General features: G+C 44.9%; 1 protein-coding gene across 12 annotated transcripts in view; it reads right to left on the bottom strand.

Moving 5' to 3' along the window:
• Positions 1 to 12,758, bottom strand: part of TNRC6C (trinucleotide repeat containing adaptor 6C) — a 100,215-nt gene that overhangs the window by 35,419 nt on the left and 52,038 nt on the right. For 11 of the 12 annotated variants that reach the window (XM_057381584.1, XM_057381585.1, XM_057381594.1 and 8 more), the window contains one exon: positions 430 to 3,021. In XM_057381584.1, coding sequence (XP_057237567.1) covers positions 430 to 3,021 — 2,592 coding nt within the window. Of the gene's footprint in view, positions 1 to 429; positions 3,022 to 8,681; positions 8,889 to 12,758 lie in introns of those variants that run through there. The other variant, XM_057381592.1, reaches the window with a different exon arrangement.

Below are 12,758 nucleotides of genomic sequence, written 5' to 3' on the forward strand. Positions count from 1 at the left end.
TTCATGCAACTGTTAACAAACAGCTGYTGCCAAGAGATGTTTTGCAGAAAAGAAACAGATGCAGACTGTCTAAACACACCAAGCCTGTGTAGTGGGGACAGCAAATAACTGAGGAAAGGTTTCTCCAAAACAYCCCAAATTAAAAGGTGGAAGAGGTGTTAAAATAAATATGGATCCACAGTCTAAGAATCTACCATGTTTGAAGCCTTCCCTACATTCACCTGGACTACAAAAATTTGTGTCAGGCTCCAAGGGTTCCACTCTCAAGACCAGACTGCTTCACAGTAAAGGAACAAACATATTCTATGACATAAATACAGGATTTCTACCCAACACACTGACAGGACAGATAGCATTCAGCAATTAGTACTGGTAGAAAGTATCTCATAAACCCATTCTATGAWGAATGTCACAAAACTGTTGTCATACCTGGGCCAAGCAGCGGGGACCGGTTCGGCTGGGCACTTGACTGGTGCGATGGCTGAGGTTCAACCATGTTGGTGTTGATAATGGTGCTAGTGGTGGTGGTGTTGGTTGTGGTACTGCTCTGAATTATAGGATTATTTCTATCCCACATGTTTACAGTCTTGTTGTTGTTGTAATTTGGGTCGCCCCAAGCTGAGGTACCATCATCGATTTCCATCTTGCGGCGAATGGACGGTGGAGATGGCTCTTCCCAGCCAGTTGCCTCACAGTTCTCTTTTTGTTTGGCTGGCACTGGCCCACCAACCCACCCTGACCCCGTCTGTTTTACAGAAGCAGCTCCTCCCCAGTTACTCACATTGTTGTCCTGGGGTTTATTAGCCCAATTTTGTTGGGGGCCTGGCTTTAAAGACTCCCCCCAACTTGTACCTGTATTAGCCTTGCTGTTTGTGCCATTTCCCCACCCACTGGTCCCAGACCTCGCGGAATCATTCCAGCTAGACCCTGATCTATTGTCAGAATCCCATCCAGATCCATTCTTCTTCCCATCACCCAAGTGTCCAGGAACAGATGATGAATCTGTCCAGTCTCCACCTCCTGAAGTCCAGCTTGGATTTGATTTCTGTCCATCTCCCCAGTTTTGAGATTTGGGTTTCTGAGGTTCACCCCAGGTAGGTGATTTGTCCTCCTGATTTGCGGTCCCACTCCAAGCGTGGCCGCTTTTGGCAGCAGCAGCATTATTAACAGTAGTAGAGCTTGCTGACTCTCCCCACCCCCCCGGGCCATTTGGTGCTTTGTTGTTGTTGTCTCCCCAACCTGTATTTGTTGGAACAGCTGCCGGTGGAGAGTTGACCCACCCAGATACTGAAGAGGTATTTGTACTGTTCATGATGGACCCATCGTTCTTCCCCCCTGAGTTTGAAGATTGAGTAGCTGCACAACCCCAGGCCTCTGTTCCATTGTCATTCTTCCGTTCAGACCTTGGGGACTCTTCAAATTCCCAGGCAGTGTTTTGCTTTACAGGGGTCTGTCCCCACCCCGTATTGGACAAGACCCTGGGGTCAAGGTCATTTCTTGGCAACTGAACTTGCCCTTGGTCTATCATCCCTTTGTCTCTCCTCCTGCCCTCTCCAGCCCCCTCCCTCCCAGTACTGCCTTCATTTTGACTCCCACCGCTGTCATTGCTTCCTTCACTAGCCGTGGTGCCAGACGCTGCAGCTTTGGCCCAAGAGTTCATTTGTTCATTGCCCTGCTGCATGGCAGGATTCGGACTGGTAACACTCGAGCTCTCCCACCCTGTTGATCCTTTCCCATTGATGTCGCTATTGGAATGCTGGTTTGGGGGCTTGCCCCACTCCCCATTGACACCGTTGCTGGCGCTGCGGTTGGGGTGGCCCCACGCTCCAGAATGCACACYGCCAACCCCGCCGCCGCCACCGCCCCTGCCCCACGCCAAGACCCCGGGGCCAGAGGGCGGCCCCGAATCCCACGCGTTYGCTCCGTTTCCTTCCTTTTGCACAGCGCTGCTGGATCCGTTTTGTTTAGCACTTAATGCTGAGTTCACAGTGTCTCCATTCCCCTGACTGAACCCAGAATTGCTGTTTCCTGTGGCAGGATTACCTGGGGACATCCCCCACACTGAACTGCCCATTCCTTCACCACTGCCCCCGCTGACTTGAGAAACCGCTGTTCCGTTAGCACCAGGAAGGCCTTGCAGGTGGGGCGGGATGATGGCCCCCATGCCCACGGCCATCCCCCAGTTCGGCAGTCCGTTTGTCTGCATTGCATTGATAGGGTTTGGTGAAGAGTTCATGGGGTTAGTGTTATTTGGTCCATCAGTGTTAAGGTTCTGAGGTTGTACGCTGAAAGACACATTCTGAGAAGTGGACGTTTGTGGTTCTGTGCTCTCTTGCGGCAGCAAGTTTCCCCAAGCACCTAAGGTGCCTGTTGGGTTCCCATTCTGGTTGCCCATGTTCTGACCTATGGCACTGACTGGACTGCAAATACTGGAAGGGTTGCCTGCTCCCACAGTTCCTTCATGTCCAAGTACAGGCCAGGCAGCTGGATTGGCATTAGGGTTAAGGTTAAGATTAATGCCAGCATTCGAGTTGGAAGCACCCCAGCAGTTCTGACTTCTACCGTCTCCCATCATGTTGTCCATCTTTCCATCCCCACCACTGGCAGAGCAGTGAGCTAGGCCAGAGCTGGAGCCCGCAGCCACCCCCCACACCCTGGCCGAGCTGCCGTTGCCGTTGGCTCCACCAGCTCCAAGGGCACTCTGGTTAGAAGTGCTTTGGACGAGTGCTCCGTTGGCGCCATTATTGCCATTATTTTTCTTTGTATGTCCAGTGAAGTTGCCTTGGGCACTCCCTGTAGCCATGCTACTGTTCTCTGAGCCACAGTTGGAGGCAGAGTCAGTGTCTGTAGTACATTCTGAGGCAGACTCAGTCTCAGCTCCGGTAATGGAAGGCCACGCTTCCTTRTCAGTCCTGTCTATTATCACTTTATCCCAGCTGCAGTTGCCTTCACTCCTGAAAGCGGGCTGCTGTCCCCAGTGGGAATTCTCATAATGGTCTCCCAATCCACTGTGGCTGAGATCTGAAAGGATCCAAGGTTAAAAATGAGTCCACTGTTCAAGCACTGCAAAAGCCCTCTATTAAGCACTGTTTTACATCACTAGTTACAACACTACAGTCTACTAAAATTTAGAGTACATTTTCTAACATAATACAGCAATTTTCCTCACTACAATGGAGMACGATGCTCATATTAATTTGCTTGRGTTTTTTTTTTTTAATCTGGCAAARCTCTCAATTAAAGTAACTAAACAATTTCATTTTAGAACAGAGCAAGAGTTTTGTAGCCCTCAGTGTACCAGCAAAAACAGTAAGCAGGCAATAAATAAGAAGAACAAATACACTAATCTATGTGAAAAGTCTAAAAAGCAAATTTGGAAAAACAGAAAAGAGTATCTARCAGACCTTTACCATTTATTTTGACTCAATTTCCATTCTTCMGAGAAAAACAAAGAAAATGTATCCAATAAAAAAAATAAAATGTCTGCCTGCCCTATTACATACACATCTACATCAMAACACACTAAATTCATCCTGCATTTAGGTTTTCAACATGTCCTGTAAATAAAGAAACAAATACAAACAACGTTTACTGTTAGGTGCCAATTATAAGCACGGGTAATGCGTATTTTAGCAGAGTACTTGGGCATCTGTAAATAACTGACAGTCAAGAAACTTACCTCTCACAGGCTTTACTTGTGGTTTAAGCATCATTTGGCATTTGTACACACAGTCCCCTGTGTTCCCAAACCAATGAAAAGTGATGCTRTGCCTTTTCAGCACCATCACATCCTCAAATACAGACAATAACCAAAAAAATGAATCAAAAGCTCTTGAGGATTGGCTTGCTTGTCAGGGTATAAAGTTAAACTGAAAGGCACAACACGTCTTATGTTAAGAACTCAAGCTTTGGTCAAGATTTTGCATTTACTTTCCATCCCAATTGCTCTGTACAAGATCATTTCTCTTAGTTTCTTTTGAAAGGAATTTGATAACAAGTATTTCAGTCTGATCCAAGAGATCTGTACAGCAGACAATCTGCAGAACAGTGCCTCTTAACTGCTTGCACACATCAAAGTAACAAATTTTGGATGTCAATTATTTTTACTTGCTGTAAATCTACTGAAACATGGCTTCTACTCTTTGTGATTTGTGAATAAAATGAATATTTTGTGGGGAAAATGGATGCAACAAATCTCTAAACAAGCTGTTAACAACGAATGCCTAATATGAATTAATTTAAAYCACAAATATTTTGGTGTGATTAGCTCCTCCAATTAGAGGTGTTCTGATACTACAAAAATTACTCCCAAATTAGAAAAACCTCGCTCTCTCTTCCACAAAGCCTTGTTCACACATTTCACCTGTAGCTTCTTAAGGTGATTATTTGGTTGCCTTATGAAGATCTTGCAAGATGAAGAAATAACATGCTAAACCAACCCAGACTGCCTTTTTTTAAATTTAAATTAACTGAAGCAGAAGAAAGAATTTTAGAGAAAGGAAGTGAAAACATTCTTAGTTCACCACCTGCCTTCTCATGATACCACTGGATACTTAGGAAAAGACCTCAATCACAGAAAGACCTAAATGAYCAGAGAAAACAGAATGGTTTGGGTTTAAAGGGACCTTAAAAATCATCTCATTCCACCCTCTGCTATGGGCAGGGACACCTTCCAGCATCCCAGGCTGCTCCAAGCCCCGTCCTGCCAGGCATTGGACACTTCCAGGGATCCAGGAGCAGCCACAGCTTCTCTGGGCACCCTGTGCCAGGGCTCCCCACCCTCACAGGGAAGAATTTCTTCCATACTAATTGACAAGTGCACGACAAATCTGAAAGAATGTGAATGGAACCAGACAGATTTACCTGGATTCTTTCCCCTACATGCAATGGCTGGAAAGGAGGAAAGCATCCTGTTATTCCTGGGTACAGCCAACAGGTACAGCACAGGGCTAAGGAAGCACGTTGAACATTTACCTGATGATCTACATTTGCTACACAGGTGTTAAATGGAGACCAGAATCGCAGATAAGATGCAGAAGGGGAAGGCAGGCTGTGAAATGACTTAAAAAGGGTCAGCAGGGTCAGAGAAATGAGCCGAGGAACATTCTTAGCACAGTAGGAATGAACAAAGGGAAAAAAGCAGCGGCAGGCCAGGCCAGAAGATAAGAAGTTGAGGCAACCAAGGAATCAGATAAGAGGAGTTATACGAGATTTTTTTCAACCCTGTGGGTGGTGTGGCTCAGGGCTGCATTTGAGCCTTGACAGAAGGATTTAAAAGTGGCTGGAAAGACATTGTTCCAATGAAAGGTCTTGTCAAAGCCGAACCCTCAGCTCCACATGTGGGTGCTGGGAGAGCGACGGCGCTGCCTGAGYAGAGCTGTGAAGGGCAGGCTTGGGAAGGAGAATCAAGGGATGACACAGGACGGCTCCAAACTCACAGAAATGGCACCACAGCTGAYGAGATGAAAGTGAGCTGCTTGTTTAATAATTTCCTTTCTCCTCTACCCCAAAGATGGTGGTTAAAGCAGCTCTTAAATTTGAGAGCATTTAGGAGACAGAAAATAAAGGGAAGGGATGGGTTGAAGGTGACAGAACAGCTTTATATGATTGCTGAGAGTAGGGAGCAAAACAATTGTTAAACAAGAGACCAGATTCTGAGAAGCAGCAAGAGAAACAAAAAGAAAACTGAATTATGAGTGAGAAGAACTATGAAACCCAAGAGATATCCATATTAAGTGTAGGAAATGGCCAAGATCCTGGGCTAGGTCAAGCACAGGGAGAATCCCCCCAGGAATTCGTGGCTGGGAAGCACCACAGGCACAGCTCCGACCCCGGGGCTTCCCATGGCCTCACAAATCCAGGTGCTCCCTTTCCTGTCCCATCAGCAAAACCACCCTCCCTGAGACAGAGACCATTCCCTCAACAATAACACAGACTAATCTGAAAGTGGTGACTTCGGTAGGGATTACAATAATTCCATGTAGGGAACATGAAATCAGCAATCCCCCTCTGGAGCAGCGGGTCCSTGTGCTGTGCCTTCCCTGCTCCAGAGGCAGCGGAATCTCACCGGTGTCTGCCACAAGTCATGGATTCAAAAAACAGAAAAAAAAACATGCAATAACCTCAGTGTCCAACACCCACTGGAACARCCAGTTATAACACTGAAGGCTGCTGCCATAAATCTTGTAAGAAACAGGACGGATGAAGAGAATTGAAAAAAAAAAAAATCACAGAATGAACAGAAACCTGCAAAAACTGGGATTTGGCTGTCAGACAAACTAAGAGTTTGAGTACAGATCCTGAAAAAAAGTTTAATATTCTTGTCTCTAAAAGCAAATAACAAAAAGGTATTTTTYCATTTTCTTTTACCTAAAAGGAGTTCACTCCTATGAATATATAATGAGTAGTACACACCTACTTAATCTGTAAAGACCTTAAACATTTGGGAAAAATAATGAAAGCAAAGTATTTTATATGATTACATCTAGAGAAATTTTCTTTTGCTTTGGGGATTTTTTTTTGAAAACACAGATTTCCTCGAACTTTCTAGGAAACCAACTCTCCACAGAAATTCCCGATATTTTCTTTTCAAAGTTGTTAAGATTGAAATAGGAAACCCATTAAAAAAACTCTTAAGATCAGCTCCTCTTTATTTAGGTAAAGATGTGAAATAATAGCACTGATTCCACCAGAAGCATTTCTTATCTCTCCTCTGTGAGCTGTGCAAAGACTGTAAACAAGGCATGAGGAACAGGAACCACAGGTACTCGGTGTTAGCAAATCCTAGTGCTGGGACACCACAAAGTGAAAACAATGTTTAAATTAATGCTTTGTGTTTCAAAATCTTAATTAGGCATCTTTTATAAAATAAAGTTCCCCGGATGAACAACATTTCTTCAGCCACCAGGAAGGAAATATTAATTTGAAGATAATGGATCAAATTTGTTTTTAACAAACACAGAACTTCTGTCCAACTGCAAGCATACGTATGACCTGAAAAATGCACAGCTCTGATCAGTATTACCAATAGCATGAGGGGGTTGTTTTGTTTTGGGTTGCTGGTTTTTTTTCATAAAAAATATCCTTAATGGGGTGGGAGGAGATTGCTGGTGGCATTACGTACTGTAGCCAACATACTCGACCAGCTTCAATTCAGTACTTATTAAAAACAGAAAAAATTTTGGCTGTGTGGGGTAATGAATAATTAGTTGCAAAATCAGTTTAGTGTTTACATAGATTACAAATGCAAAGTATGAGTAGAGTGAAATGGGAGAAGCTGTTGCACGCATTTCTTAGAAAAGCAGAATACTGTGCCTGCACAAGCAACTGACCCCAAACTTCCATCCTCCTTTGAAAATGGGGTTTACAATAATATTGGATTTTTTTAATCAACTGAGTTAAAAGCAATTGTACCTTCACAGCTTCCATTGCAGTAATTAGTTCAAATGCTGCGCAGTAAAATCCTGTCTCCCCAACTATASCACAACATGCAGCTGACTTTGGAACCAAAGTACAGAGAGGGTATGAAATGCCAAAACCGGGATAAACTTTTAATGGAACATTATTAATAAATTGTGATCACCCTGTTTTAAATCACATCTAACAGTGACTCCTCTCTTACTACTCGCTTTATTTTTCAGTCCATGTTCAGTAACAACAACCAGACCCCCTGGCTCGCCCTGTGCTGCCCAAAGGACAGATGACAGACGCTGCTTTCTGCTCTGACATGCAGAATACACAAAAATCCCAAGGGCCACTGACAGCCCCACTGGGCATTTTCGTTGGCATACAAAGGTTAGTGATCCTAAGTAGGAAGATGAGGGAAAAAATGGCAAATTATTTTCTCCCCCACCCCAAAATACAGTTTTCAATTCAACATGACCAAACCTTTAAAACACTGAATTTTTCAAAATCTAAATTAAACAGGAATCGTCAGAACATCTGAAGTACTAAATCGAATGTAGTCTCATTTCATAAAGAAAACATGACATAAGCACCTATTTTGAAGCACAAAATATAATAAAGCAGAATATTTAGGCATTGTAGGGCTAATATTTCAAGTTACCTGCTGCATGCAGGCACAGAGACAGATTTGAAAACTGGCATCTATCTGAAGCCCCTGCCAAGCTCACTCACAGTGAGGACTGAGGAAGCTGAAATCTCACACAGCACACATAACGTGGAAAGGCAGAAAAGAGATGGAAGCATTGAATAAAGCAGCTTTATTTATTTTAAAACTAAACCATAGCTAAGCCYGCAAGGGGGAAAGCCTGTTATCCCCTTTTCATTTTCTGCACTACGACATTCAAACATAGTTTCTTCCCTCTGATGCTGAAAGCTTTCAAATGCATTAACAAAACAAGTAAAAATAAACAAGATTTTTCATTATTAGTAGAGATCCCACTTAAGGCTACCTCTCCAACACAAAAGCAGCAGTAGAAAACACCAAATCATTGCATTTTTCTGCTCAGTGCAACATATCTTTACAAGCAGCTCGCTGCGAAGACGCCATTTTATCAAACCTGAAACGCAGCCAAAAGCTCAGGACGCTGTGCTGCTGCTCTCTCGCTGAAATGTTATGTAATAAATTGATTTAACAGAAGCAGATGCTATTTTCTCAGGGTTAGGGTTACTTTCTCTCTCTTTTTGGCTCTAAAAAGGGCTGATGGGTAATAAAATACCTGAAGAAAGGAGCCGCCCAACCATCCTAGGAGACGCTACATTGTGTGCAGAGCTGTTTCTACTCCTGCCTCTACGTTCTCCAGGGCTCCCGGCTTCAATATGTCGGCTGTGTACAGTGTAAGCCTCATCCTGTAGAGCTGCCAAGAAAATCTCTGTGCGAGCGCGCTCCCAGACAACCTGCGAGCTCGSCCGGGCCTCGGCTGCACTGGCTATGGAAATGCCCTTTCCACGCACAGCCCTCCTCCCCCTTCCCCTCGCTCCGCTCCTCGGCTCTAGGTGAAGGTATCAACAGAGCAGGATTTTTAAGCTTTGATTATCTAATTGCAGCTGACACTAAACCGATCTTCCTTCCTCTTTAAATTCTTTCAACTGTCACAAAACATTTTCACTTCAGGACCTGGCTACAATTAGCGCCCGTAGCTGCTTTTCTGCCGCTTTTGAAAGTCAGCCAAGAGAAGATGCAGGCGCTGCYGAACGCCTGCCCCGGCTCCTGCCTCCTGCCCGGAGTCCTCCTCCTTCCTCCTGCCCCAGCTCTTGCCTAGTGCCCTCTTTCCTTCCTCCTGCCCAGCATCCTCCTCTCCTTTCTGCCCCATCTCCTGCCTCTTGCCCGGTGCCTTCCTCCATTTCCCAGCGCCATCTCCTGCCGCTGTCCTCCTCCCTTTTCCACCCCCATCTCCTGTCCTCCTCCCTTTTCCACCCMATCTCCTGTCCTCCTCCCTTTTCCACCCCATCTCCTGCCCATCGCCCTCCTCCCTGCTCCAGTGCCAGCTCCTGCCTCAATGTCCCTGCCCCAGCTCCTTCCTTTGCCAAGCGTGTCCTCTCCCSTGCCCCAGCTCCTGCCCGCCGCCCTCCTCCCTGCCCCAGCGGCAGCTCCCATGTCCCAGATGTACCCTGGACCGCTGCCAAGCCCTTAATGACYTGCCTGCCTCTATCTAAACCAGCTCTAAGTGGCAAACGCGAGCGCATTAATCAGCGGCGCAGTTGTTTATAGAGGCAGGGAAGAGCTGCCCGAACAATGCGGCAGGAGCGGGCGCTGGCTGCGCCTGCACAGCGGGACCGACCATCTTGGAACACCCTGGGCCGGCAGCTTCGGCTCTCCCCGAGGCACAGCAACGCCCAGAGTGAGCAAAACCGGGTCAGCTTTACATTTTTAGGACCTAGAGATCGTCACAAATTCCGAGATCGCATGTAGAGGGCTTTTATCAGTGCGCACACGCAAATCTCGAAGGCTAATTCACACACAAACTTCCAGCGTGTCCAACACGCTCCTTTACGATTATTTCCCCTCCTACCTGCCCCAAATACATATTAATGATGTGGTAAATGGGGCACGTTTCAAATTTGCTGTTTCAGCTCCTGTCAGGGGCTCCTCAGAGCGGTTTTGCCCCTCCGTGCTGGCTCTCACACCCAATGGCTCTTTAAAGCTTCGGCCACACTCTCAGGGTCGCTGCCACTCCACCAGCAAGGCACAATCGCKGTGCTATTCTTGGCTCCAGAACTGCTCCACTGAAGGACTCCTGAAAATAGCTGGTTTCCTTCTGAAGACGTTTATTCTCTGTTTCTCTACTATAGTCTCTGAATACAGGTCAGGTTCAACCTCATTTCAGAAACAACAGATAAATGTAAATCATATCTGTTTGGTTTTGTTTCTATTCAGAAGATTATTTCAAATGTACCCAGGAACTAGGCTTGAGAGTAAATTTTGCAATAACAGTTTTAAGAGAAACTATTGTTGTGGTTTATTACATTCCCTTAAAACCAACTGTACACGACTGAAATTTTCATTTGTTAAACAATACGTCAAAATTGGGCTATTTGTATTTTTCCTATAAATATCACAAACTTCCTATAATCAACTTCAATTTACAAAWGCAAGTACTTATACAGGGCACCTATTGAATGGGCCTGTTTTTATGAGTCAAAGGTACACAAAGGCAAAGAAGAACCCCAAAAATGAGTCAGAGCCCACTAAAAAGCTTGGGAGCAAAATGAAGTGCARATTCCACCCAACTGTGCTTGCAGAAAACAACTGTTTTCTGCCACGTGTCCCATCTTGGACCAAGTTTGATGGGGAATGTGCTTCATAAACTTGAAATCTCTAATTATTAATACCTGAAGACTGAAAACAGGGATTTGAGAGGTGATGCAGGCCACTCACCTGGTCTAAGAAGCTATTCCTGACACATACCAGGTGACATTACCCCAGCCCACCAAGGAAGGCCTCCAGCAACGGAGCCTGCACATTCCCAAGTGCTCTGTCTCACTTCTCAAGACAGCTTTCATACCAGCACGCTTTTCCTAATGTCTACCCTTAATCTTCCTTGTTGAAATTTAAGCCCATTATTCCTTATCTGATCCATCACAGGCACACARAATGTATCATCTCCTTCCCTGCAGCAGCCATTTAGGTATCTCGGCATTTATAACTCCAATATTCCTTTGACTGAGAAGCTCCGATTCCTTCCCTCTTTACAAGGTTTTTTTCCAAGATGTCTATTCATTCCTGTTGCATTTCTCTGCTTCTTCCAAGAAGCTCCTTCTGAAGGCACAGTACCTCCAAATGGAATGTTCAGATGCCTTATCCCACATGTGTCATGGGAAGCAGGGTTGCCTCTATCCCTCAGTCTATACTCTCTTTTTAACACATTGATCAAATTTACCAGTGACCAGATCCCTGTTTGCAGCGTGACACCCACACACCTGCATCTGTGTATGGAGCTGCTCTGGCCAAAATAAAGAAACTTTCCCATTTCTTTATTGCTTATCCAACTACACAACGGTGTCACCACTATTCCATACTGTAATTTTGGCTTTCTCTTGCCTTGTGCTCTTCTCCAGTTGGTCTCAATCAAAGATTTAATGAMGGATGTTGTTTATAGTCAAAAGCCTGACTCAAATATCAGAATACAAATTTGCCCTCTCAGTCAAAACGTTCTCATTCTGCCACGAAGGACTGACAACTATTCTGTGCCTGCACCTTCCCGAGGAAAAGAGACACTTCTTACAACAGCTCCATCTTGTCCTTCCAACTTATCTACACCACCACACATCCATCACGGAAAAGTCTTCCGAGCCACTAGAAACAGCTGCACAAAGCTGACTTTCAGGACATTCTGGAGTGCCTGTCCCACTGCTGACAGGGAATGACCCTCCTTTGGCACAAMCTGCCTTCCACAAACCCCGGGAACTCTGCACTTAACTCCTGAAAAGTTCAACACGCATAGAAATAACTGCTTTGGCTTTTTTCCCCTAGGATTGTTCTAGCAGTTACTCTGACTGATTTGCACTTCCCCAGTTCCAACTTTCTCACCTCCTAACAGTGGCTGGCTTTTTTCTCTTTTGTAGTTTTCATAYTCTTAAAGTGACCACACTGCTCCAATCCATCCTCTACTTAGTCTACTATGRAAGTCATCATTTCCAGACAACTGGAAACTCAATTTCCTTAAGTACTCTAACTCGCTGTAGTTATAGTGCAAATTTACAGATGAAAAGAWATTTAAAGCATTGCTGATGCCATCCATCAGTGGTTCCCTCTRTACCACTGGCCTTGCTTTTACTACTGACTTATGGAAGCTTAGCCTTTTTTTTTAGAGTTTTTTTTCACCCAACTGTTACAAGTTTCTTTATTTGTTTCTAGTAGCATCAYATCTATTTCCTGTGCTGCACAAATTCAGCTTTGCCGTAATTTTCACATGACCTAACTCCCTTTCTGCTCTTCCCAAAGACCAAAGTCCTATTCCCACRTCACTTTGACTTTAATTGCTTTCTACCTTTTACTTCACCATCACAACAAGTCCTGATACTCGATCTTTTCACATGCTTCATCAGAAACCTGCCATCTGCACATTTTACTACCTTGCCAGACTKTGTTTCCTGACCTTTCTTTCTCCACACACACCTGGGCAGTTCCTGTAGCTGCCTAGCACTGCAGCACGGCCATCCACACTGAATATGGGGAAGAGATGCAGCTCTGCAGCTCCCGAAGCATCACGCTTTTGCACAGTCCCACTCTTTGAAAGTGAGGAAAGCAAAACTACAAAATCACTTCAGTTATTTATCCTTCCACACATTTCCAT

Source organism: Malurus melanocephalus, unplaced genomic scaffold (assembly GCF_030028575.1).
Source record: "Malurus melanocephalus ecotype Western Australia unplaced genomic scaffold, MMel_1.1 scaffold_516, whole genome shotgun sequence".
Classification (NCBI taxonomy): Eukaryota; Metazoa; Chordata; class Aves; order Passeriformes; family Maluridae; genus Malurus; species Malurus melanocephalus.